The sequence below is a fragment of the Astatotilapia calliptera genome, chromosome 19 (assembly GCF_900246225.1).
Source record: "Astatotilapia calliptera chromosome 19, fAstCal1.2, whole genome shotgun sequence".
Lineage (NCBI taxonomy): Eukaryota > Metazoa > Chordata > Actinopteri > Cichliformes > Cichlidae > Astatotilapia > Astatotilapia calliptera.
This window is the reverse complement of record NC_039320.1, coordinates 14968097-14996061: the sequence shown is the minus strand read 5'-3', so window position 1 is coordinate 14996061 and position 27965 is coordinate 14968097. Positions and strand designations below refer to the sequence as shown.

Here is a 27965-nt window from a genome sequence, read left to right as displayed (position 1 = left end):
AATGTAGATCTTGACAATGATATGCCTACCTGCTTGAGAGTGTTCTCAACTTGGTTAGATGTTAAGTTTTTCATCTTAACCATGGATATAATTCTTTTACCGTGCCCTTTAGCTGTCTTGTTTTTTTTGGGCCATTTAATGTTGCTGAGCTGCCCAGTGCATTCATACCTTTTAAGAATTTACCAGAATGTTGTTATGCAGTTCCTGTGACATTCAGCCTAAGGATGACCTCCTTTGCTTGCATCTGCATGTCTTTGGACTTCCTACTTAAGAGTTGTCAAATACAAATTCAACATTTGGAATCAGCTCCAGCCTTTTTATTGGCTTCATTTGTCAACAAATGGTGAACACTTGTCAGTTAATTGCCTTCTTACTTTTGAGTGGGGCACTAGCATACAATCGAATGCGACTGTCTTCTTTGAGGGCACAATTCATTTGCTCATGTCTTGGCAGCTGTATCCAGACAAAACTGTCACTAGTTTTCTTTCCAGTCTTTGAAATCTCTCTCTTCTTACCTCTGCTGAGCTTGTTCTGTACTTGAAGGCTCTCTTTAAATTTCTTGATTACTTCTAACTCCAGTTCCTGAAACTTGGAAACATTGTTCTAACTTTGTATATTCACTTGTCCTCATCTGTAGTCCATGCAGAAGACAGACAAAATGACACAGAAGTTATGAAACAGTGCCCCTTTATTTTTTTCCGCACTCACTCAAAAATGCATATTTACATGGCATGCCACATCAAAACAGGAACTGACTATGGACACAATCAATAACACATAGAATCTGCTCTGGGAGTTGAGGGCATGGGAGTTATCCCATGAACAACCAACCGAGGGAAACCAAAAATGAAGCAACACTTAGAATAAGGTCGGCCATACAAAAGAGTTCCTCTTTATTTAGGTTGATTAAAAAGTGACAGATGTCCAGCTGACCTGTACTGAACGTTTTACATTTTTCATGAAGGGCCAACACTGTGGTTAAGTCAGAGATGATGATAGTGTGAACTCTGCAAATAACCACAATGCTGTTGAAATTTAGGATGGAATGCAAGTACAGATGTTCATACATACAGAGGGGGAAAATGTACTATTTTAATTTATTACTGATGAGAACAAGCTGGTCAAATCTGAAGATGTCCATAGACTTTAAAATGCCTAAACAACCTAAATTTTCTAAGATAGGTTCCTTGTTCAAGGTAATAATCCACAAGCGCCATGTTGTCTTTGTCCTCTTGGAGAAAAATAAAAAATAAAAAAAAAAAAAGGGAGTTGACTCCAGAAGAGTAGGAGAGAAGTTAAATACATTAAAAAAAACAAACAAACACACAAACAAACTCCGTATACAAGTTTGTCTGTGAATGCAAAAAGAACAAAAAAAAAAAAAACCCCCAAAAAACAAACATAACTGGACAAGGTTTTCTTTTTTCTTTTTCCCGAGAAAGATCCTTTGAGAAAAATGTTGTCTCCGTTTAATCAGTATTTCCTTTGTGTTGGATGAACAGTCTATTTTATCATCATTCAAACACACATCCTTCAGGACATTCTCGCTCTTGCTCATACATACAAACACCCAGTCTCTCACTTTCACTCACACACACACACACACACACACACACAAACTCTTGCTTACACATGCAATGTGGATTCTCGATGAGGTTCTGCCACATCAAATCAGCCCCCTCCTCTTCTTGTAGTCTTCCAGGTTGAGGGACCTGCGGGGAGCGCCGTCCTTCACTGGCAACGCGTTAGAGCTCACAGACAGAGACTTCGCCTCTGCAGACGAAGAGCAAAATTACACAACTTCACTATATCACTGTGATACACACTGGCATTCACCTTGTGCTCCAAGCAAGCAGAACATCTAGGTCGTATAGCTTCAACAGTACCACAAAACACACAAGGTTAAAACGAGGGTCTCACCTGCATTGGGAACCTGTAGGTCAATCTTTACATCAAAGTCGTGAACTTTAAACAAGTCTTCCGAGAGGTCAGTGGTTGGCTTCGGGACATCTTTGTCTTTCGGGTTTGTTTGACCCTAAAACAAACAAAGTAAAGATTTCTTCAGGATAAAGAGCTACAGTTCAGGTTAGTACTCATTTCCAGTCCAATCTCTTTTAACAAGACCTCAAAGAAAAATACATTATTTTCTGCTATAGTTTTGCCATATTCTAAAATAATAGTTTTGTTTTCATTCTTTTAAATATGACAGCTTATAATTCATGAATTCACCAAAAAACAAAAAAAACAAAACAAAAAAACAAAACAAAACACTACAGTGCTGAACTCAGTTTAGTCTTTCAAAAAGTTGAGTTTATCTCAAAATGTCTTTCCTTGGATAAAGCCAAACTTCAACACCAGTTTTGGCATAATTTTTATGAGCTATCAGAGAGGGTCCTGCTTACCAGTTTGTTCTTCTCTGGACTTGAATTGTCTGGTGTTGAACCAGAGCCATATTTCTGGTTTAGGTGAGCAAGAATAGCTGCATGGACTGACGGATCTCTGGCCTGCCAAATTAAAAGAATCACAGTGACAGATCAGATCAACGGAAGTAGAAGTAGTGGTAGTTTAGGGACATTTCAGACTGCTGTTATGCTGCGTGGACATAATTAAGCATGTCTTCAGTCTTATTTATAACAATTCAGTCATTTAAACTGTCACCTTCATGATTCAGGTATAAGTGTTTGTGAAAATGAGGCACGTGTTATTTCAGTGTGTTTAAACAAGCACAATTATCCAATCTGATAAATTTATTATAGAATACTTACATTAGACACCATGGTGGGTTTGCACTGTCTTCGTGTGAAAGGATCCATTTGTTGGTTTTTGGCATTTTGTCCTTCAGCCTGTTGGAAAATAATTAATAATATAAAAATGAATAAACTAAAAATTAGTATATAGAAACCCGCACTATCAAGGTGATGTATAATCATGAAAGCTGCATTAAAATTCATAGGTATGTTATTTTTACTACACATGCAATAGGACGTGACGGTTTTAAGCCTCTGCAGGTTGTCTTGGACATACAGGTGCTATAGTATAAAACTCTTAGGCTGGCAGATGCCTGAAGTGAACCACAGTGATACTGAACACGGTCACAGTAAAGCAGCACCAGATTAAGAAAACACCTGACATGAGGAAGCACTTTGAGGAAGATTATGAATGTACCTTTTTTATAAAATGCTGCAAAAACAGACTCCAAGTGTAAGAAAACAGACTTTATAGCCTGATGCTTGAGTCATTTATGGTTTTCCTATCCATAGATGTATTAATATGGTGTTATGCTGTCAATATTTTAGCATAAAGTTATGAATAATGAGTAATTGCATTATGTAATATAGCTTTTTTTTTTTTTTTTTTTTTAGCTCATCTAAGGTTGTGATGACTGTCTATGGTGCTGTTTAAGAAGGTGAACACTTACCACAAGAGCTTTCTCAGATTCAACAATGTTCCAGCTTCTGTTCCTCTGATTAATGTAGCTGGGTGGCAAAAGAACAGTTTAAGGTCATTACAGAGTAATGATAAAGGACTGTATTTACATATCACAAAAAGTTTTTTTAAACATAATACCTGGCACTACCAACAAAACACAATTTAGCTGTTTTTCTGTAGTTTCCAATAACTTTATTTAACATTAGGTTTACTAAAACCAGTGTTTTAAACTATGTATTTTAATTCAGGAACTTTGGATAAGCAGTTTTATTAAACAGTAAAATGTTTATAAGTGTAGATTGTGTACCTAATAGCAGAGATGTTCTTGGTCCTTTGTCTGTCGAGGGCTTCTGCCCTTTCCTCAAGCTCATTCAGTTCATCCTGGATCACTTTCACTCGTTCACCATCTCCACTTTCCTCTGCCATGGCCTTCAAACCAAAAGAGAAAAAGAAATGAAAAGGTAAGCCTGATTAGCCTTTGTCTCTCATCAAAGTTCAGTTCAATGACATTTGCTGTCAGTGTCCATGTTTTGTTGGTACAGATTTACAGGTTATCAGGGTGACATTTAAAGGGCTACGATAATTCCACCTTAACTTGGAGTTTAAAAAAAAAAAAAAAAAATTCTGGTTTTCTTTTACCTTATCTTTGAGTAACTGCGTTTTCTTCATGGCATAATTTGGTGGTGCTTTCCGGAATCTGTCCTTTTCTTTTACAATCTGCAGAGAGTTTAGACAAAAATTTTTATGATCGCTCATAATTAATGACGTCAGAAAAAAGAATGAAGACCTAGTAAAAAAAACAACAACAAAAAAACGACTTACATCCTCAATGTCTTTATCATTGAACTTGTAGTTGAGAGCTTCTTTGATGGATTGCTCCTTCTTGGTGATTTCATCCAGAGTTGGTACTTGCATTCCAGCAGCAATCATCTGAGAAAAATCGATGAAACACATTTCAGCATCACTTTATCGATTATATATTTAGGACTGTTTAAACATTCTTCTTTTTTAAAAATCACCTACCGCCTCTTTCCACTTCATGAATTCACTTTCTGTGAACTCTTGATTTGATACAAACTCAAGCCTGAAAACCCGTGTGTCACCACCATGCCTGTAGATGATTTACAACATTAAGAGTTGTGTTTTTGGAAACCAGGACAACTAAATGATCCATGTATCCATGACAGTATACCTACCTTAACTGTAATCCCTTGTTTGTTCGTGTTGATCCAAGCTGGTAAACCTTTGCCGTCTCTACTACATCAACAATTTCAGCAACCTTTCAACAACAAGGGAACAAGAAACTCAAACATAAGTAAAAATACTTCCAAAATAAATAAATAAACCTTACAATAATATATTGGTGGTAGAGGAGATGTAACGAGAATATAAGCTCACCCTATAAACTGGTTTACTGCTGCTGTTCCCGATTCCTATCCTTACAAAGCAGCCAGTCACAGTCTTAGCAAAGAAGGGCATGTGGCACCAGCGCTCCAGCTTGTGTCTGGACAGGCGGATCCTGTTGAGTTCATCTGGCAGGGAAACGGGCTGTGACTTTGGTGGAGTTTCCTCTTTTCTGGTAGCAGAACACAGTTTAAAAAGTTACTCAGAATCAAGAGAAAAGCATCAAAGTTGACCATTGCTCTTGTGATGGCACTGTGGTGAATGCACTGGTTGATACACTTACTCGTCTTCATCGTAAGATGATGAACGGGAGCTGCGATCGCTTTTGACAGATGACTTGTCATCATCCTCCTCCTCTTCTTCCTCATCGTCAGAGTAAACCTCACTCGTCTTCAGCGGCTGACGCTTAGCCAGCAACTCCGCTGTTAAGAGACGACACGTCAGCGTTTGAAAGACAATCAGATTGGCACAACAACCTGTCACAAAGGAGTACAAGGCATGCCAACCTGTTTTATTTTTCTTCTTCTCTCGTTCAGCCTTTAGTTCTTCCATAGCCTGGGATTTTTTGTCAAGTTTTTCATCACGCTTGGATCGTCTTTCCTTGTTGTGGGACATGACCTGTAGACATGAGCACTTAGAGGTTAGAATTAGAAATATGATAAAGACAACGTGTAATGCCACTCCTTCTCATACCAGGCAGAAATGAGAAGCAAAAGAGGAATCTGATTTCACTTAAATTACTGAGTGAAATTAAAACTTCAGTTCAAGCTCCTATTTAGGCAAGACTATCAATTATTGATAGAGGCTTCATTAATCCTACACTGGGGAAAATCAGTTGAATTAGACACCCTAAAGTATTATAGAAGTGTAATTTGTACTATATACAGATTACTACTATATACAGTAAAAGGCACTAAAAGACGTCACAGAGATTTTTTTGTTGTTGTATATATTATAAAGTGCAGTGGGAGTACTAATATACTCCCACTGCACTAAAAACATATTGCTAAAACAATATGTTTTAGCAGGTACTGATACACACTGTTGTATAGTATGTAGAGCAGGGCGATATGGCCAAAAATATTTCGCACGATTGAGTGGAAAAGTGTTAGCATTCATCCTGCAGCTTCACTGTGTTTATGTTATGCTAACATAGCTGTGTCGCTAGCGATCACGTAGCACATCATTATATACCAGCTAGCTCACCTTCAGTAACCCTACAAACGTCACTGCTGTTTAGTTTTGTCTTCATTTATGTTGGAAGTGATAGCAGAGCTGTACGTTTGACTTTTTTCAGAAATCTCTCAGTCAGAACATGCTATGTCATAGGGCTGTGCAATATGACCAAAATCTCATATGCCGATATAAGAATTCTATCGTCCGATAACGATATAAATCACAAAAATTTAACATTTTCTGTAAATTCTGTGAATCTCGGGCAGCTCGACTTGCGTGACGTGTTTCCAGCTGCGCGTCCTTCAACCGGAGTAGAGTGTTTTAACCAATGCATGAAATTATACATTTTTAGACATAAGTTGTAACGGCCGCCGTTTTCTTTGTATTTATTACACGGCGTGCTGCGGGTTGCCTGTTCTAACGTTTTGTCAAAGGTTTATTTTTTAGCACCTGGCGGCTCTTTTTTAATTCTCATCCATAAATAATCTGCTCTTTCACGTGATTCAATTTATTTTGAAAAGTCTCAACAGGATCTTGAGCTTTATTGTGAAAGGTTTATGTGGAACATAAACAAGCGGAGACGCGAAGGTGTTACTGTCATTGTTGCTAACGACAACGCATAAAAACAGGCGCTTGTCCGTCCGTAGTGTGGTTATATTACATATAAGAGAAAGAGAGAACTTAAGAAATTAATATAACCACTACAGTGACCATCAGAACGATGAAAAAATATTGCCGTAAATCGGTTTATTTTGCGACACCACGAAACAAACGATAGCATAAAATGAAACGATTGACGTTTTTATATTGTCATCCGATATATATCGTTATATGAACAGCCCCACTATGTCATGCTTAGGTAACTAGTGAAACTAGCGAGCTGACCTCCGCTAACTTCCTGCTAACGTCTAACTCTCTTAAATGTAATAAATTCTGTTTTCATGGATGCCTGGATGTTAAACTTAATTGTTACACCTGGTAAAGCAGCAGTGCTGATCATTTTATTAAGATGAAAGAATTTAGACAGTTTTTAACTCTCAGTGATGCTGCAGTGTTCGTTTGACTTTGGGACCTGAAGAGGACGGAGTTTTGGTCCCAGATTACTCCCAGATTTACGAGCACCTTAGTCCGACAAATACAGCAATAACAACAGCCCGCTTGCATGTTGTACAAAACAATGTGCTTTGGTGGGTATCTGACAGACAAACACTAAACCAGTTCCACATCACTGAAGTTGCAACATTTTTACAAACCAATTCTGTTTCATCCGTTTCACTCAACGATCCGCTTTCCCCCCCCCTTCTCATTCTCCGTTGCCACCATGCTTTTTCGGCCATGTGCGTATGAAAACAAAGACACTGTGCATGCGCGTTTTACCCATATTCTATCGCGATATTTTATTTTCTTATCGTTGCCCAACATTGTACCGGTATTACCGTGAACAGTATAATATGGCCCAGCCCTAATAGTGTGTCTAATATTGTTTTAGATGTGTGTGAAACTAGACTCACCACTTGTGTATCTTGAACCTGAGATTGCTTCCTTTTTTCTTGCTCTTCTTCCTGCTTTTTCTTCTTCTCCTCCTTCTCCTTCTTCTTTGCTGTCTTTAGTTTCTTCTTGATTTCAAACCTTTGAAAACAAGCAGAATCCTGAGTGAATAAACTGTGAGCTCACGTCATACCTTAAAAATGCCACGTTTTTGCATTTTTTGGCAAATTTGTTGAAGTAAAATAGGAGTGCTCTAGTGTATTTTAACAAATAACTATCTTGTAGGATTTTTTTTAACAACTAAGAAAAAGTTATTTATGCCAAGTACAACTTTTTTTAACGATTTTTATTCCCCACTCACCGTCTCTTTAGCACCTCTCTTTTCTCAATTCTGTTGAACAGCTCTTGTTCTCTCTCCTTTTCTGTCATCTGCTCAAGTCGAGCTCTGTCCTCAGCATCACCCATCAAGTCATCATCATAACCATCCCTGAACACCTCGTCCTCAGAGGAATCCGAGTCAGAGCTGGAGGACGAACTGTTGCTCTCTGAATCAGACACCTCGCCTAAAAAATTTCAAGGAACCAGAGACAGGGAACACAAAAAAAAAAAAAAAAGCTGTTTTCAAATCAATTACAAAACAAAAAGGTAGACACGTCATCAGAGAGATTTTAATTCTAATATATCTGACTTTTGTCTACGAAATGTGTCATAAACAGCTTTTATAAGCAGAATTTGGAAGGGAAGCTTTTAACTATGAAGCAGTTCTAAATCCTTTTAACATTGCCAATGTAATTAGGTCCCAAAAAAAGTAAATAAATAAGTGTAAATGGCTTAGTGAAGTTGTACTGTAGGCTTTTCCTCACTCAATGTAGACAGTTTCATGTTAGTGGATTACCAAAACTGAATTGGATTTGTGAACAACCACAAATTCCCAGGAGAATTTTTTTCCAGGTTTTTCTTAATGCTGTCAGCCAGTTCACACCAGGACAATGTGACAAAAATAAACAACAGCTTAGATGCTTTGCTGTGAGACACCTGAGATAAACAGGATGAGTGAGTGAGTCATGTAATCCTAACCTCTTGAAAAACCTGTGGATGCAGCACTCTAGTGATGTATAATCTACAGTTCGTAATATGTCTGGATGTCCCGCTCTACACTTCATGGAACATGTTTTGAACATGAGAACGCGTGCAAGTCTGTTTTGCTCACCAGTTTAGTAGCATTTCAAGGATACTAAACTTATGAATAGATGTGTGACTTAATAATAACTTAATCTTAATAATAGATTAAAAAAAAAAAAAAGGCTGCAAAGAAGCCTTATTTGAGAGCAGGGAAAATCTTTTTCAATGTGAACACTGAATTAAGAAACCCACCTTCCTCCGGTGCAGAGCTTTCAGCTGAGCTGTCCCCATCTGAGCTACCAGACGCTGTCGCTTTATTAACCTTCTTCTTTGTAGCGTTCTTCTTTTCAGACCCTTTGCCCTGCTTAACCTTCTTTTTGCCTTTGGTGCCACCGACCGTCCACTACACAAAAGGAATGAAAATGTAACTTTTGATTATATAATTGACAGAGAATTGAGGTTTAGTCTCCTGTGCCTCACATGTCCAAAACTGTAAGGTCTTTTAGAGTAAATACTAATAGTGCTATACCTCGTCATCACTGTCAGATGTCTCAGAGTCTGTGGAAGCTGCTGCTTTGCCAACAGGTTCTTCTTGCTCACCCGAATCAACCCTTTTCCTCTTTGCCAAAGACAGCAGCTCCTGAAAGTGACAAAACAGCGATGTGGTTCACCTACAGTGAGGGAAATAATTATTTGATGCCCTACTGAATTTGTAAGTTTGCTCACTTACAAAGAACTGAACAGTCTTTAATTTTGTTCCACTTTAATGAAGAGACAGAATATCAATCAAAACATCCAGAAACAACACATTACATAAAAGTTATAAATTGATTTGCATGTCACTGAGTGAAATTAGTACTTGTTTGATTGACTAAAGCCCAGCCAGAATTAAGGCTCCACAGGTTAGTACTCCTGCCTACAGAATCAATTTCTTCCATTCTGATCTCATGACCACCATAGGTAAGACCAAAGAGCTGTCAAAGGATGTCAGATATAAGATTGTACACCTGCACAAGGCTTGAATGGACTACAAGACCACCAGCAAGAAGCTTAGTGAGAAGGTGACAACTGTTGGTGCAATTATTTTGATCTGAAGACAGTTGGGACCACAGTCAGTAAAACACCATTCGTAACACATTACACATAATGAACTGAAACCTTTCAGTGTCCACAAGGTCCCCCTGCTCAAGAAGGCACATGTACAGGCCTGTCTTACGTTTTCCATTGAACATCTAAATCACACGTGTCAAAGTCAAGGCCCATCAAGTATGGATGTACTATTATTGTTATTCATGGCCCGGCGATATGAGGCGCTAATAATATACAAACTACATATCCCATAATGCAGCGCTGCAGCCTCCTTGCTGAACGCTAGGCTAACTGGGAACATTCCAGCGTCAATCAAGTCAAACTTCTGTTATTGCGAAGCTAGCCGCTCACAATGGTGGAGAGAAAAGTTGATTCTGAAAGCAGAGCCTTTCAGCGCCAGTGGGTGACTGAATATATGTTTACAGACATTGCTGGTAAACCCGTGTGTCTTATTACTGGAGCTAATGTGGCTGTAATTAAGGAATTTAATTTAAGATGGCACTACGAGACAAAACGTCAGGATAAGTTGAAAAACCTAAATGCAGAGCAGAAACTACAGAAAGTAGAAGAGCTAAAGAAGAATCTGACATTTCAGCAGACGTTTTTCACCAGAGCAAAATCAAAGTGAAGCTGTTGTGAAAGCAAGTTTTATTGTAGCAGAGGAGATAGCCAAATCAGCCCGGTACCACTCTGAAAAGCTGCATGATGAAGGTGTGCGGCGTCTTGTGTCCAGACAAAACGCAGATTTTGGCAAATGTGAGCCTGAGGAGAAATACGATTGCTGATCGGGTTTGGCCACTGATTTAAGAACACAGTTAGAAGCAAAAACTTTATTGCATACTCTCCTGCTGTAGATGAAAGTACAGACATGATGGACATTGCACAGCTGGTCATCTTCATCCGTGGAGAGGAAATATTGAACATTAAATCAATGCACGGGACGACGACAGAAAAAGACATTTTTTAAAGGGTATGTCAAAGTGTAACCGACATGAAACTGCCCTGGGACAAACTTGATGGACTTACAACAGATGGAGCGCCGGTGTTGTGCGGTGAAAAAAGCGGACTAGTCAGCAAGATGTGAGTAAAGATGCAGGAGGAGAACTGTACCGGTGAGTTATCAGCATATCACTGCATCGTACACCAGGAAAGGCTGTGTGGTAAAGTCCTAAAAATGGAGCATGTAATGATCACTGTAACGCAAACCGTAAATTTCATCTGAGCAAAAAGTTTAAATCACCGTCAATTTCAGTCTTTATGTGGGAAATAGATTCAGAGTTTGCCGACATTCCTTATCACACAGAGGTCCGTTGGCTGAGTTGGGATAAAAATGCTCAATAGAGTTTTTGAGCTCAGCAAGGAAATCTGTCAGTTCATGGACATGGCATGTATGATGCGGTGAAGGCATTTCAAGTGAAGCTGCCACAAATGCACCAGTGCAACCTGCCTCACTTTCCCTGTTGCCAAGTAATGTTGAACCAAGTCAGCGGACTTTGCTGAACTGCACCTGTGCAGATTCAGATGGAGCTGCAGTGTAATGATACACTCAAGGCAAAGGACGACACTGAATGGCCCACACAGTTTATTAGTTCCATTCCTGAAGCAATGCCCAGCTCCGTCTATATGCGTCTCGAACCTTGCGTATGCTTTCATTTATTTTTTCGGGGGTTTTTGGCAGCATGTTCATATTTCTAACTTGCATAATTTTGACAGGATATATTTTTATTTTATTTAAAGTTAAAGTTTATTTTTTTAAGTTTATTTAATCTGGAATAATATTCCTGTCTGTTTTTATTCATATTTATGTTTAAAAAAACATTGTTTTAGTGTGTTCAATAAATGTTTATCTTGTTTGGCCCGCGACCTAAAGTGTGCCTTGAGTTTTGGCCCCTGTGCAATTGAGTTTGACACCCCTGATCTAAATGATTCACAGGTTTGGTGAGAAAGTGCTGTAGTCAGACAAAACCAAAAATCAAGTTCTTTGTCATCAACTCAACCTGGCGTGGTTAGAGTAAGACAAATGCCAAGTATGATCCAAAAAACACCTTGCCCACAGCCAAGCACAGAGGTAGAAACATTACGCTTTGGGGCTGTTTTTCTACTAAGGGTAAAGAACATCACTACATTGAAGAGTCAAGTACCAGAAGATTTTCTGGTATGTGAAGAGTTTTAGATAAGAGACCCTTTCCGTCAGGCAGAACACTCCGGAGAGGTCGTGGATGGGTCTTCCAGCATGACAATGGACAAAAGCATACCACCAAGGGATCAGGAGTGGCTAAAGAAGCAGCAGATTAAGATAATGCAGTGACCTAGCCAGTCTGAAAAGTGTGAAGGGAGCTGAAGCTTTGAGTTGCCAAGCAGCAGCCAAGAAAATTAAAGAACTTCTTTATAAATGAGCAAACATAAAAATTCAGCAACGGGGTCAAAAAAAAATTATTTACCCATACTGCAGTACAAATGGACAGAACTTCTCAAGCCACTTGAACTGAAATTCATATAGTGGGACAAAGTCAGCAGAAGTAGAACACTTTAAATTTAATGATCAAACCCATGGAAAGCTTCTCTTTCTTATTATTTAGCAGCAATCTGTTTCCCAGAAGTAAAATTACATGTGCCTTGTATTTCTCAAAACACCTTCTGATACTAGTTTGATGATTAACTTGCCTCATTAATGCGGTTATTCAAGACAACTACTCAAACAGACCTGATAACACACAAAAAGAAAGTGAACCTGCATACTCCACTACTATAAAATGTAGAAAAAGAAAAACAAAACTATGCTCTCTCTCTCTCTCTCTCACTTGAGAGCTTTCATTAAATATAATTTCTTTCCCTGTGACATAATATAATGCAGGGAGGATCAAGTCGGGACACTGGTCAAAGATGGTTTCTCTCGTGAAGTTCACAATAGCAGCTTGCTTGTTTAACAAAGACTCCATTTGGTTTATTCAAGGTTACCGATTGTATAGAGCAGCAAAGAATGTAAAGCCTGACAAAACTGCTATATTCTCACATGGATGAAGCAAGACATGTGGTATTTGTACTAAAGAGCAAGCAGCGTGGAGAACATTCGCAATTCAGCTTAGAAAAACAACCGCATTTTCATATACAGCTCCTGCAGTTAATGTTAAGATTCACAGCCACATGCCTGTGAAAACAACCTGTTATACTATAGCTCCTCCAAAACACTGAGGGCATCTCTTTAGCTTTACATGCATTTATTAACCATTGCTCCATATCATTAACAAGTCCTCTCAGTCTTGCAGTTTCTACTTTTTACCTGTACCCAAAGAAAGCCATGTACGTCTGCAGTTATTGTCCTCAATAATTTGGCCAAACACATATCCATTAACTCTGAGTCTGCTTCTATTGGAGGTCTCTTCTTGTTACAAAGGAGCTTTCCTCACCGCTGTCTTGAAATGTTTGCTTTGGGGCTAATTTGAGGGTTCATCTCTATGTTAAAAAGATCTAGAAATTCAATTTGTAAAAAAAAAATCAAAAACCTTAACTTAAATTTAGCTAATTTAAATTTTCCAATGACCTGACTTATTTGGGTTCGGAAACTGCTGGCTCTTCCAATGAAAACTCAAATTCAATCTTTGGGAGACTCAAACCAAGTTTCTTCAGCAGCGATTATACTCATTGTGAATTTTGCTTGAGTGTTTAAGGTCCATGGCGAAACTTTTAATATCCACACTGAAGTGCTCAGAAAAGGAGTTCCAGGAACCAATCTCAAAATAGCATTGCAGGAAGAACCAGCGCAGAGACTGGACATGAGAAGAACGGCGCCTTGGCTACAAAATAAGGTTGGTGAATTAGAGGCTTATTAAAATGCCTTCTCCTACATGCATGTTCTGGCTGTCATCTTTGACACATTGTGCCACGGATTCACAGACGTCTTACACACCCATTTTCTAGTGCAATTACAAAACAAATTTGGTTATTCAGACCATGAGGGTACTATTGAGAAATACCAACAACACTATCATGCTGTAAACATGAATTGATGCATGTTGCTCAGATTAATGTCAGGCTTAAACAGCAGCAGCGTTGTCGTCTTTCTCACAAACTGTGTAAACAGGCATGCATGACAATGAGTAACTATGGTTACAGTGTGACGCTGTGAAGCTCATGATTGCCAAGAAAAGATCTTAAATTATTATGCATACGCAAAATCAAGTATGAACCTCAGTGCTTACGTTTAAGTAATATGGATATATACTCTGTGGGTGGCTGTAGCTCAGGAGGTAATCACAGGGTTGGTAGTTCAATCCCTAGCTGTTCCAGTCTGCATGATAATATCATTAGGCAAGATACTAACCCCGGCTTGCTCTCAGATATATCCATCGGAGTGTGAACGCTAGATAGGAAGCACTTAACCATAGAAAAGGTCCTTTTATGAATAGGTCAATGAGACAAGATGTATAAAGCGCTTTGAGTCCTCAGAATAAAATAGTGCTATACAAAAAACAGTCAATTTACTATGTAGCATAGATTACCTTTTCAAACATAATATTATTGACACAAAACTATATACTGTGTGAATAATCATATTTTAGAAGGAAACAATTAACCATCTGTGTGCATTTTATGTAACTTACCCTATAAACATTTGTTGTGCTATTCAGAGCTATGCATGTCTATTTATTCAAAGTGTGCCATAATAAGAAGAATATTTGAGTCTGATTAGTGCATACTGATTCTTTTTATATCCTGGACAGGAGGAGAACTGATTGCGTACTTAAAAAAGAAAGGCAGGCTAACACACTTGATTGCAACTGTTACAGAGTATGATATTTTACTATAATGTCTAATTAACAACTTTAAAAAGTTGCTGTTATCAAGTGAAAATCCAAAATATTTCTGGGTCCTTTTAATCACCCAAAGTTTCAAGACCCGAGCAATGCCTCTGGTAACATTCGACACCTCATTCCTCAAATTTAAGGCTCACCACAGTGGATCATCTGCCTTGAGCTCACACCATCCCTAGAATACCTGCATGTACTCCTTTACTACATCCATGAACTACATCTGTGGCTTCTATTTTTCTCCTGCCTCACAGATCCATATTCAACACCTTTTTTTCCAATATATCCACTATCCCTCATCTGCATATTTCCAAACCATCTCTAACCGTCTCCAAACTGCTCAATCTGAATTGTCCCTTTGATGTACCCCCCCTTAAATCTTGGCATTTTCTGATCACTCCCACTGATCAGTGATCATCTCTACCTACTCTACCCTGTCTGCACTCTCTTTTTCACCTCTCTTGTCTGTTGCTTTGGATGGTTAACATCAGGTATTTAAATGCATGTATCTTCACTACCTCCTTGCAGCTTTAGTTACACCTGTTTCCCTCTCGTTCACATACGTTTTCTGTTTTGGTTCTACTGACTTTTATTCCTCATCTCTCCAGATTTACTTCCATCTGCTCCCAGCTCTCAATACAGATCACTATGTCATCTGCAAACATCTTAGTCCATGGAGACTCCTGCCTGATCTCACCTGTCAACCTGTCCATCAACACTGAGAAGAAGAAGGGGCTCAGAGCAGATCTTTCAATGTAATCCCATCCCCACCTTAAACCCTTTCTCTTACCACACACCTCCCTACTGTCTGTGTCCTTATACATTATCCTGCACCAGCCTCACCTGACTTCCTCATGCAGCACCACAGATCCTCTCATGGCACCCTATCACACGCTTTCTCGAAATCCACAAAGACCGTGCAACTACTGAAGATAACTATATTAATCCGCACTTGGTCAAAAAACACGCACGATCAAACCTACTGACGGTTTGAGCAACCAAAGAAGCTCGTCTTACTGACCCAGTCTGAGCTTCTGTGGTCACAGTTTCTGTTTTCTCGGGGGGGGGAACAAACGGGTCAAATACACGTGAGTTTACAGGTGATGTAAACAGCGTTGGCAGCTCTTCAGACTGACATGTTTCTCTGCCAGCTCCAGTTTGACAACAACACCACCGAAATAGAACTTCGTCTCATGACGTCATGCAGGAGATAATGTTCTGACTAAAGCAAACGCGACTCCAGAACGATTTCACTTTATCAAAAAATAAACAAACAACACACTCCATTCCAGTTTAGTCTGAACGCTAACGCACCAATTATTCAACAGAGCACGGCTGCAGTCACGCAGCTTACGGCTCGAAACCAGTCAAAGGCCCACGGCGCGGCATTTTCATGGCTACTTAATACTGCATGATTGCAAGCGTTGGGTACCTTTCATAACTTAACGAGCTGGCTCTGTTCAAACTCAAACACTTTCCATTTTATCCAGTACCAACCCGTAAACGCTTAGTAGAAACCTAGCTCCGTGTTAAGATTTGAGTGTTTTATCACAAAGGAAACAGCGGTTGTAAATAAAATAGGCCCACTCAACGCAATCAGCTAGCACACATTAGCGTCAGCCTGAAACTGTTGTCAACTTCAGAATCCACCGGTGGGGAAAAGGGTAAAAATAACACCTACCTGATCTAAATTATCGTCACTAGCGCTGTCTTCGGAGTCAGAGTCAATAACGACTCGACCTTTCCGCTTCTTTACATTCACCATGATTAGCTGCAGAGCTAACCCACTAGCTACCACTGTGTCGTCTAATGTAATGTTCTCTACGATAGCTGTCGCTGCTACCTGGCTAACTCCGGAGTCGATCACACAAAGGCGGCACTGCGCATGCGCGCCTGTATTACCAGCTTGATTAACGAAAACATGTTTAAGTGAGATATAACAAAAATTTCTGTTCTTGGTCCCTGTGTATTAAATACGAAGATTCAACCAAAGAACATACCGCAGAAACGGAACCGCTGGATATAAGAGCATATACAGTTAGCAGAGAGAGGAACCATATATGAGTACAGGAGTCAGGACAGTAATCTTTGATGCACGGAAGCTGTGTTGAGTGATTACCTTGTGGCTCATTCAGTGACATTTCTGGTCGAAGGTTTGCTGAAGGAATTTCAGTCGTGTTGGTTTACCTATTTTTACTAGGACAGCGTACACCGGCAGTCTATATATTCTTTTGTACCTCATAGCATAGTGTATGATGAAACCTAACCCAAACAAGCCCTGATGTATCTACGAGACATTTGCTTCTACATCGTGGTCAAGGTAAATGTAAACAGTTTACACTGTGTTAAGTTATTAACTGTAGTTTACGTCATGTAATTCTTTCCACGAAGTAAACAGTTTCAATCATTCCAGTATGGTTAAGCTTTTGATTAATTTGTGTGTTTAGACAAATATAATTCGAAATGTATCTGACAGTCATTCTAAACGAATAGCACGCAATCAATTTTAATTCTAAGGACTTAGAGGTAACAGTCTTTATTCACCAACTGTGTAGACAGAAAAAAGTAAGTAAACCTCCTCATGACCTCTCCCGAAACAACCTGGAGTCAGGTGATCGAATTAAGAAGTGAGAGTGGGATTATAGAAATGCCCCTCCCTATTCTAGTAAGTGTCTTGGGTTGAATTCCTCTGTCTTTAATGTTTTCCCTGTTGTGAATAATTTTTCGCGTTGTAAAACCCTTCCAGAAACCTCTTTATGATCTTTGCTAATGTCATTTTTCATACACACATGTGAATGCTCCAGACCAGCAAACTGCCAAAACTTCTGCTCACACTTGCCGATATGTGAGCAAGTGTGAAAATGGGATTATACGTAAAGAAAACCCATGAACACATAATTCAAACAAGAAACCTTTCATTTTTCTACATAAATATAGTTGTTTGAAGTGGGACATTTTAAATGCCCTCTATTGGATAATTATACAAAACGATATAAATATTGTTTTAAGTGTGTCAGGCCATTATTTTGTTTTTGAGAAACATATTCTTATTTATATTCATTTTGACTCTGTTACTCTGTTTTGTATCTCAGCAGTGAAACCTGCAGATCAGCGTTGAAATGTCCCTGCCGAGGATCACACACCTCCCTTCTGGGAGGCTGCTGAGCACCATCCTCCACCACCAGCCGCTTCTCCCCTCCATCATTCCTCTCACTGTGCCCAAAAGAGCTGTGATCCAGGGTGAATACAGACGACCTGGCCAGCCCAAAAAGACCAAGTTTGCCTGGCAAAAGATTAACTTTAATTTCTCAAAAGGTTTGGAGGGGATAAAGAAACATTTCACACTCCTAAAAAAGGAGTTTACCGACCGCTGGGTTGGCCCTGAGGGTAAACCGATTGTTGAGCACATGCTGGAGCAGAACAGAGTTGTATGGGAGTTCAGAGGTCCAGAGAGCCTGAGGGAGTGGACGGTGTCCTCTGATCGTGAGATTGGAGGCCATAGTGAAGCTTACCTGAAGCTGGGAAGGAACAATAATACCTGTTTTCTGTACGGGACACTGAGCTCTACTCCCCCACGAGATGGAGAAACACGCTACAGTGGATACTGCACTATGCGCTCAAAGCAGCCTCTGGTTAGTGTTAACTGCTGGATACCATGTTTTTGTTGAATTCAGTAGCGCAGAGAGAGATTAGTCTCCCTCCCGTGATTACTTTTCATTTAGAACATAATATAGGATGGATGCAGAGGGGAGGAGGGGGTTCCCCCATTGCAGTTTATCAATGAAAGTTTATGTAAATGCCAATTTCCAAGTCTTTTGTGTCTTCTAGGCTTCCTTTGACAGAAAAAAACACCATGATTGGAGCAGTTTTAACACTCTGCAATTACGTGTACGTGGTGATGGTCGCCCATGGATGATTAACGTCTCAGCAGAAACATACTTCTCTCACCAGAAGGATGACATATACTGTTATTTCCTATATACCAGAGGAGGGCCCTACTGGCAGGATGTTAAGGTGAAGTTTTTTTTTTTTTTTTTTAAAGTAAAATTATTTAATAAATCTATATAGGTCTGTTTAAGAGGCATGATAGTATCAAATACGTTGATCAGCCTGACTTCAAATGCTCTTCTGCAGATACCTTTCTCCAAGTTCTTCCTTACACATCGAGGGAGGGTACAAGATGACCAGCATCCTGTCTGGCTGGACAAGGTAGTGCAAAGAAAAATTCCCTCACAAAGTGATGATAAAACTGATGTATCATTACCCTAATCCCTTTTTAGCTTGTGGCCTTCACATTGTTTTTCATATTTGTATTTACAGGTTAACACCATTGGGTTTACTTTGGGAGACAAAGCTGATGGCCCATTCCAGCTTGAAATTGATTTCATTGGTGTTTGCAAAGATTATGCACACACAGAGGAGTTTGCCTATGAAGCATACAAGAGGAACCCAGAAGTCTAAGAACGGTTAATGCTGCAGTCAGACTGTTGGGAAAAATTTGAACTTATATTGACACCATTTCTGTAATGTCATTATAGATTTCAAACTATTAATATTAATGACTTGTGCAGACCGTTTATTATTAAATTATGTATTAAATACCACAATAGAACAAATATAAAAAGACAAGATCTTGGGTCTTATGAGTGCCTCAATTCTAGCAAAGTAATAAAGCAAATGAAATTTTTAATTAGTAGTTTCAAAATGCAGCAAAACAGGACAGACTTATATCACATCAAAATATCCTTTTAAAAAAGGTATTAGCGTTTGAGCTAAAAGTATTTAAAAGAAATGCAGGATTTGAACCTCAAAGACGCTGGACAGTATATGTAAGCTTCTACTACTTTTCTATAGGGGCTACAAAATGCTGAAACTGAAGCTGCAGACAATGAAATATTTACACTTCAACAGGGTTTACAAACGGCCCCAAGCAGGCACAATATTTTATGCCATGACAAGGCCTCTTCTTGCCCCAAGCATACTTTCTTTCTTCTGCTTCCGATCTTGTATCTGCTTTGCTCTCCTGCCCTGCCTAAAATAAGAATAAAGATATTCAGAGATGTGGCATGAGCCAACTGCAATGGGAGAATTTTCAGCATCAATTAAAAACCTACCTTGACTGGACTTTGTGCTGTTTGTAAGCTTCCTGGTGCGGATTTGAGACAGACTTGTTCATGGCCGTGTTTTCTTTGACATCTTCAAATGGCTTCAGTTTACCTATGTATAAAATAAATAACTCAATGCTACATCTTGTCCAATCAAATGGTGTTTCACACGAACAGGGAAAATGAGAACATTTTTATACCTTTATGAGGCTTGTAGGTGAGGGGACGTGACAGACTCGCCTTCAGATCAAAGCTGGGTTTCTTGTTTGTGCCAGGCGTTGTTGAAGTGCTTGTGTTGCCAGTGAAAACAAATGGTCCTTTCAGAGGGGGGGAAAAAAAACAAAAAAAACCAAAACATAATCATCTACTTTTTAGAAACATACTTCAAATATATCATTCCAAGGGTTGAAAGGCCAAAGTACCTGGAGTTTTTGTTGCAGAGAACGATGCAGTTTTGACACTGCTGGGCTTTAATCCATTGGCAGTCGGTTTCTGCGGGGTGCTGGAAGCCACGCAGGGTGACATGCGTGCAGGTGTCTTCACCAGTGACCTTTTATATTCATTGTCATGAGTAGCTTCTGAGAACCTATATGTAGACAGTTCTTAACTTAAATTTGAATGTTTCCACTTTGCAATACCACTTAAAGTTTATTTTGGAATATCCACTCTTGAATTCAGGTTTATCCTTTAGAATGAACCATTATTTAACAAGTGTTTGCAAACAGAGACTGCATCGCTAAGTCATAAGTTTTATACACCTGTGCGAAAGTGATTGATAACTAATGAGAAGATTAAAAGACTGTGGCTCAGTACTTTTGTCCATTTAAAAGACACAGATCCCGAAGAAATTCATTAGATTTGTTGTATCAAAAGGCCAGAGGATAAAACGGTGACTCACCGAACATTGATCCTGCGAGTAGAAAGAACAGACGGCCTGAAGGAGGTGACCTCCTTTGAAAGAGGTTTTTTGGTGGCTGAAAGCACAGTGTGCCTGCGGTTTTTGCCACCTGGTGTCTTGTTCACTGGGGCAGGGCTGAACATGGAAGCACGAGTTGGATTTGCCCTCTGTGGGATTATATACATGTGTCATTAGTGTGCTTCAGAAGTAATCAATATATACATCAAATGTGGGTGACCAGTAGATGGTGGTGCTTACCACTTGATCTTTGCCATCAACTTGCAGCAGTTTAGTTTTGTCTGACAGACTCTACAGGTAAAAAAAAATAAAAATAAGACAAAGTTCAAGTAAAAGTTACCTTTAATTTTTCCTGAATAAAACTAAGCCAAGATAATTTGGCACCTTTAATTCCTTCACTGAATTTCTGTACGTCTCCATCTGTTTCGTCTTCCGCTGAACATAGGAATCAATGGACTCCATCTTGTTGAAATGAGCCTCGTGAAGTTTTTTGAAATCTGGATAAACAAATAAAATGTATAACATATTCAAAGATTTATTTATGCATTTTTTTTTGGGGGGGGGGGGGGGGGGGTTTCTTTTTAATCGATTAAGGTTTTATTTACTCAAGCAAAATAGTTGTGCATCTATAGAAAACAGGAAAATGTACACATTTCTCTGAAATAAAGTAGGACAGGCTCTGCTGTACATAGCAGAGACTCCAAAAAAGCTTTTGCTGAATCAAGCACAAAAAGAACCATATCATTGAAAGAGGAACAAACAAAACTTACTGGGGGTAACAGGCTTCAACAAAGGCTTACTCTTCTGCTGGAGACGAGGAATTCTACCAGCTTTTGCCCCTTTTGGTGCCTTTTCTGGACACAGACCTTTAAAGGTAAAATTTGTGCAAAAGTACATGATCGTAAAGTCCAAGGAAGAAAACATAAGTGTGTATCAGCTTTTATCAACTATTGCTAACCTGTTTCAGCAGTCACTGGTGCTTCATCCTTAATGGCAGGCTGTAGCTGCTGCTCCTCACGGTCAGCAGTCTGGATCTTTTTAGGAGGCTCATTTTTTTCTTTATCGTTTGTAGAGGACACCTTTCTCTTCTTACCACCCCTGGCATTGCAAGGTGCAGTAAGTGCATCAGCTTCAGTGTCATCCTTAAAAAGAAAAATAAGCATAAAGGTTTTAAACCTCCAGAATGCAAAGAACTTAAACAGCTGCAAAGCAACCCTATGCACAGGGATATAGAGTGCTTCAGATGTATTTATGTTGAATGCAGTGTAATGTATAATACCTTTGCAGCAACTGGAGGCATCTTGGCATCGCTTTTAGTCGGTGTCGCAGTATCAGAGATTTTTCTCTTGTTACCCTTTCCTTTACCTCGACGTGTGTTCACAAACCCAGTAGTGCTGGAAACTTCTTCCTTGCAAGCTGAATCCAGGACAACCTCAGATTTCTCCTGAGCTTCATCATTAATATCTTGCCCCTGGAACAGTCATAAACGCATTAGCGCTGTGCACATGAGATGCTGACAACAAAGCCAATACATTACAAAACAGCAGTAAGTTACCTGCTCCTTCGCCTCTTTGTTCTTTTCTTCTTGATAATGCTGCTTTATGGCCTTCAGAAGTTTGTCGGCCTAATGTTGCCGAAAAAAAACGGGAAAAAATGCATTTGAGTGTAGTCTGCCCAACACACGTTGACGTTAGAGAACAGCCAGCTACCGTTAGCGAATACAAGGTAAGTCTACCATAACCCCGCTAGAAGCAAATTTTTAAAAGTACCGCTTCATTACCTTCATGTTCGCCTTGAGTCCCAGCTCCTTAGCGAGACTTCGCAATTCTGCATATTTCATAGAGTCCAAATCCATGCCGGTATGACAGTTTATTTCGCTTTTTTTAAGAAAAAAAATCCGCGCACACGTCGGTGTTTCTCCTCACCACAAACGGCGTCGGTTAAAACTACCCTCCGATTCAAAACACAGAAGCGCGACACATTTGATTGGCTCTTCACTCTAACCGGATATGCCTCTCAGCCAATCAGAACAACCGTGCATTTTCGGGATTTTGTTTTTATCCCCCATGCTTATTTTTTCTTTCTAAAATCTTATTTTTTATTAGACATTTTATACATTTAAAATATTAAAATTTAATCAGTCACAATTTTTTTGTTAAACTTGTAGAAAAGTGTTATTTGGTATCTTGCACATTTCTTTGTAAGGGCGTGGTTACGCTGAGGGCGTGCTTTCCTCTGTTGTTCAAATTCGCGAGGAGGCCAAGTTGCTGGCTAGGCACCGTGAAGCATGGAATTTAACGACAGCTTTTTAATTAAACACACCGATGACTTAAAGCTGCCGGTCACAGGAACAGTGCACAGACAGCAGATGACTTTCCACTGTCAGCAGTGCAACGCCGTCCTGGCGGACTCCACAGGCGTCTGTGGAGAGATGAAAAGCATGGACTCGCTTATGTGCTTAAGTAAGTACACTTCATTTCTAAAAGCTTGTTCGCTGAGGCATTGGGCTTGTGTTAAATGCAGTATCAGTTTACAGTGCTAACTAAACTCATAGTAGATGGATTTTGACTTGTTTTTATGGCGACTGTTTACATCATATGACCTAATATGTTCGAGTAAGATAATCAATGAGATGATAAATACATTATTCAATAGCAATATGGTAGTATGCCTGGTGATAGATGCCTTTCCTGTAGCTGCAAAGCTGAATCAGTCTTTTAGAGAGACTGCCTATTCAGCACAGTGGTGGATTATCAATGATGGATAAGTTTCATCACAATATCCTCAAAGTTTCCAATTTACAGCCAGTTACAGAGTCAGCCTTTATTCAGTCTTCTCCCCCAGCAGAGTTCAGCCTATTGTTGATGCGGACACCCAGGTACCTGTACTCCTCCACCACCTCAAAAGGAACCTTCTGAACTAGATCACATTCCCTCTGGTCTTATTCATATTCAGAAGCAGATGAATCCTCCCAGGCCATGACACAAAATCATCCACTAGTGCTCTCTACTCTCCATCCTGCCTCTAAAATCAAACCGTTGCATACTCATTAGAGTATTTCTGTAGGTGCCACAACCCAGAGCTAAACTCCTCAGTGTCTTAGGTGTGCAAGGTGAACAACAATGGAGATTGCAGAGTCCCCTGCAGAGCTCCTGAACTGAACATCACCAAACACACGGAGTACTTCCCCAGTCTCATGTGCTGTGACCTGTCTGTCAGTGGATGTGTTTCCTGACATTTCCTGTAGATTCTCTCTCAGTAGCAGCAGATGAAATTGTGTTAAATGCACTTGCGAAATCAAAGAAGGTAATCCTCACTGTGCAGCCATTACTGTCTAGATGGCAGTAAGCTCCCTGCAGGATGTAGGTGATTGCTTCCACATTTGTTCTGTGTGCAAACTGCTGAGGGTCAAGAGATGATTTCGCCTGTGGTCTCAGCTGGGCCAAGATTAGTGTCTACAGTACCTTTGTCACATGCCGTGAGGGCAGCTGTTTGATAATCGTTAAGCTTTGGCGATGTTGACTTCTTTGGTACTACTTGGGCCAGCGCACTTGCTCTAGTGTAGTTTCTTCTGCTGTCTGTTTGGGAGTGGAGGGGATGGAATAGTATCTCGGGGTCTTGTTCGCGAGTGATGGGAGAAGGGAGCCGGAGATCGACAGACGGATTGGGGCTCCAGCTGCAGTAATGCGGACGCTGCACCGGTCCGTCGTGGTGAAGAGGGAGCTGAGTATAAAAGCGAAGCTCTCAATTTACCGGTCGATCTACGTCCCTACCCTCACCTATGGCCACGAGCTGTGGGTAGTGACCGAAAGAACGAGATCGCGGATACAAGCGGCAGAAATGAGCTTCCTCCGAAGGGTGGCTGGCCTCTCCCTTAGAGATAGGGTGAGAAGTTCGGCCATCCGGGAGGGGCTCAGAGTAGAGCAGCTGCTGCTCCACATCGAAAGGAGCCAGCTGAGGTGGTTCGGGCATCTGACAAGGATGCCCCCTGGGCGCCTCCTGGGTGAGGTGTTCCAGACATGTCCCACCGGGAGGAGGCCCCGGGGCAGACCCAGGACACGCTGGAGAGATTATATCTCTCGGCTGGCCTGGGAACGCCTTGGTATTCCCCCGGACAAGCTGGAGGAGGTGGCTGGGGAGAGGGAGGTCTGGGCCTCTTTGCTTAGGCTGCTGCCCCCGCGACCCGGCCCCGGACAAAGCGGATGAAGATGGATGGATGGATGGGGATGGAATAGCCTGCCTGTAGTCCTGTCCTCAACACCATTGAACACTTGTGGGATCAACTGGGACGTGCTGTTCGTGCCAGAGTGACAAAAACAACCACATTTGCTCCCTAATGCTCTTTTAATGTCTGTTTTTTCAGGGGTACTATACTTAAACTCCACTGATGATTTTCAAAAGTTTTATGCCAATATGATATTTCTACCTAATGTCTTTCTACCTAATTTTCTTTAGGAGTAACCAATGATGTAGTCATTAGTGACAAGATGGAGTCAGAACATAAAGGGGAAATGACTAATTGGTGAGTAGGGTTAAGCTGCAGCGTTTATTGACCTTGTAGAGGAAATTTGTTTTGTACCACAAAGCATTGTCATGAGCACAGCTTAGACTTTAGTAGTATAGACAGGTTGATAATGAATGTCTTGATCACTCCCAGCATCTACAGCTCTTTAAAATGCCGTGGCTGCCGCTGTGCTCTGGGGAAAGTCATTCACTCAGCACCCTCACGTTTGGCTCTGATTCGGTCCATCTTTCTCCTCTACAAAGCAAACATCAACTGGTAAGCCCTCCGGTTTCTACTAACCACACGACCATATTGACTACTTGTGTACATGTTTGTCTGGGGAGGGTAGAATAAACATGTGGCTTATGAGCTTTCTTTGTTAACTTCATATTGTGAGCTCAGGTCAGAGATGAAACAAACCCTGTATATGTTGTACACTTGATGAGTAGGTTTAACTATTCACTTTATAAATAAGTGTGTGTGGTAATTATATTTTTCATTCTTTAATGGAAACCATTTCATTGAAGTTATTTTTTGCATCCCTCGATCTTCAAGAACTTGCTTAATTCTCTCTGCAGTTACATCCTCAACAGCAGCTCCTTGGTGAAGGCATCCACACTCACATTTGATCAGAAGCCGCTCAGACAAAGCATGAATGAGGTGGGACACTGAAATAATAATATCATGTCGGAGCAAGAGAACCAATTTTACTTTTTTCATTGGGTTTTATTGTGGTTCATCAGTGCACACACTCACTTCACAATAGAAGAGATTAGTGCATAAAGCAATCCAGTTAGGAATGAAATAAATTATAATTGCCTCTGCTGAGCAGATAAATGTGTTACTTGCTTTCCGTTGCAGGTGAGACAACAGTTTGAAGCACAGCTGGAACAGATGTCACGCATTAAGAACAGACTGGTAGACAGAAGTGTTACCAGTAATATGGTCAACTAGTGTACACAGGACACCCAGCTCAACCTGGGATTAGGGAAAATATGTTCTTCAGTCTGCTGCGTACTGTAGATGGTTTTTGGTGATGGTGGCATTTATGCGCCTCCATATGCTTGTAAAGAAAATTATATCACTAATAATGGATTAGAGCTGAAATGTGTTTGTTCCATCGGAAAATAAAGGGAAGATCAGTGAACACTAATATGTCAGATTGTATGTAAACAATGGATGCAGCTCCAGCATTCAAGAGTGTGAATACTTAAACCGGACACAGACCTGCATTCTTTAGAAGAACCAGCAGAGGGCGCCTCCTCATTAAAAAATCAATTCTTAAGGTAAAGATGGAAAAACCCTCCCGCTTCTTTGATCTGCCGCTTTCCTGTTGAGTTTATGGCCTCCGTCACTATTTTTATGTCTTACTGAATACAGCATGATTGTTTTATTTTGTAAATTATGGCCCCGCTTAGGCTATAAGGATACAAAACAAAATGGTATGCTTTATGATAGGCTAGTTGCTACTGTGTGACCATGAAGTGTCCTTGGTTAATCTGTCAGATTCACCCCTCCCTTCGGATGTGTTGCTTGCTGACCAGAATGCTTCAGAACTGGACCTCACTGTGCCAACATCCATCTTTTATATACAGTCTATGTTGACAGCTACTAAGTGAAATTACTTTTTATTATTCATTTTCTTAATTGTTGTAGGTTAAATCAGGGCATTGTTGTGAAATATAAACGTCATTCCACCTGTATTGTTACTTTGGTTCAAAACATTGTTGCTGGTACCCTCACAAGGTATTTGTCTAAAATGGCAGAATGCAGATATTAACAATTGTTACAGATGATAGCAACAGTTGTTGACACAGCTTCTCAGATCCCTTCTCTGCTGCTGATAATGACTTCTTGCCAACGTTTGAGATATATGGTCAATGTTCAGTCACGCTCAGTTCAGTTCAATTAAAATGTCAAAGTAATCTTGATTTACTGTAGTTTGTTTGTAATGGACAGCATACACTCAGTGGCCACTTTATTAAGTACATCTTGCCAGTACTGTTTTTGCCTTCTGATCTACTCTAATTCTTCATGGCACAGATTCAACAAGATGTTTGAAACATTTCTCAGGGATATTGGTCCATTTAGAGATGATAGCATCACACAGTTACTGCACATCCATGTTGTGGATGACCTGTTTCACCACATTCTAAAGGGATTATTGGACTGGATTGAGATCTGGTGACTGTGCAGGCCACCACTACCAGTCTGAACCTTTAATTATGAAAGTGAGATCGATCCATACTTGCATATTGTTTATGCCAAATTCTGACCCTACCATCCTCTTGTTCTCGTAACTTTCTGTTGTTCAGTTTTTGTAGCCTGAGTTTCCCATTCTTAGCTTTGCCTTAATTTTCTTATGCTTGCATAATGACAATAAGACAATCCCCTCTTACTGAGAGGAGTGGCACCTGCTGCGATCATCTCTATCTGCTTCAAGGCTGGACATATTATGTTTTAAGACATGTTTTTTTTTTGTTGCATAGCCTGAATGGGTGCATAACTGCTAATCTAAATTATTATTGTTGACAGCAGTTTCTGCCATACTCATTCAAACAACCATGTCACATTCAGTGTCAGTAAATTACTTTTTCTCCCCGCTCTGACGCTCGGTTTAAACGTCAGTAGATCATCTCAACAACAAACACAGCCCTCAATGCTTTGAATTGCTGCCATGTGATCGACTGCTTAGATAATTCTATTATAAAGCAGTTGAACCTAATAAAGTGGCCAGTGAGTGTATATCTCATGTATTTGCTGTAAATGCTATTTTGTTAATAAAGTTAATTGTTCCCATGATTTTAGGATCAACAGTTCAGTGAGAGCAAAGGTGGTTTTGTTCCTGCTTACAATCTTCAAAACAAGCTAGAATTAGGTTCAAATCTTCCTTCAGTAATCATTTTCTGGTGTGTAACCAGCCT

The 27965-nt window shown here is 40.0% G+C and overlaps 4 protein-coding genes across 4 annotated transcripts; 2 read left to right on the top strand and 2 right to left on the bottom strand.

Moving 5' to 3' along the window:
- Positions 1-670: 670 nt before the first annotated feature.
- On the bottom strand, positions 671-16358 carry rtf1 (RTF1 homolog, Paf1/RNA polymerase II complex component). The gene is made up of 18 exons (XM_026151279.1): positions 16198-16358; positions 9149-9259; positions 8872-9022; positions 7859-8060; positions 7521-7638; positions 5340-5451; positions 5117-5255; positions 4828-5005; positions 4626-4708; positions 4453-4540; positions 4252-4359; positions 4069-4146; positions 3737-3858; positions 3419-3476; positions 2766-2843; positions 2403-2504; positions 1921-2035; positions 671-1773 (listed from the first exon to the last, which is right to left on the bottom strand). The coding sequence occupies exons 1-18, from the start codon at positions 16279-16281 to the stop codon at positions 1667-1669; spliced, it is 2034 nt and encodes a 677-aa protein (XP_026007064.1). The 5' UTR covers positions 16282-16358; the 3' UTR covers positions 671-1666.
- A 56-nt stretch (positions 16359-16414) lies between these two features.
- On the top strand, positions 16415-19075 carry ndufaf1 (NADH:ubiquinone oxidoreductase complex assembly factor 1). Its single transcript, XM_026151281.1, has 5 exons — positions 16415-16836; positions 17609-18148; positions 18345-18530; positions 18651-18725; positions 18837-19075. Exons 2-5 carry the CDS (start codon positions 17636-17638, stop codon positions 18975-18977), a joined length of 915 nt encoding a protein of 304 aa, XP_026007066.1. The 5' UTR covers positions 16415-16836; positions 17609-17635; the 3' UTR covers positions 18978-19075.
- Positions 19076-19159: 84 nt separating this feature from the next.
- On the bottom strand, positions 19160-22569 carry nusap1 (nucleolar and spindle associated protein 1). The gene is made up of 12 exons (XM_026151280.1): positions 22318-22569; positions 22093-22161; positions 21817-22008; positions 21496-21679; positions 21308-21403; positions 20922-21034; positions 20778-20828; positions 20520-20686; positions 20044-20207; positions 19822-19938; positions 19631-19733; positions 19160-19548 (listed from the first exon to the last, which is right to left on the bottom strand). The coding sequence occupies exons 1-12, from the start codon at positions 22390-22392 to the stop codon at positions 19461-19463; spliced, it is 1419 nt and encodes a 472-aa protein (XP_026007065.1). The 5' UTR covers positions 22393-22569; the 3' UTR covers positions 19160-19460.
- A 99-nt stretch (positions 22570-22668) lies between these two features.
- Positions 22669-27862, top strand: oip5 (opa interacting protein 5). Its single transcript, XM_026152141.1, has 5 exons — positions 22669-22999; positions 24993-25059; positions 25195-25317; positions 25620-25701; positions 25903-27862. The coding sequence occupies exons 1-5, from the start codon at positions 22825-22827 to the stop codon at positions 25993-25995; spliced, it is 540 nt and encodes a 179-aa protein (XP_026007926.1). The 5' UTR covers positions 22669-22824; the 3' UTR covers positions 25996-27862.
- Positions 27863-27965: the final 103 nt, after the last annotated feature.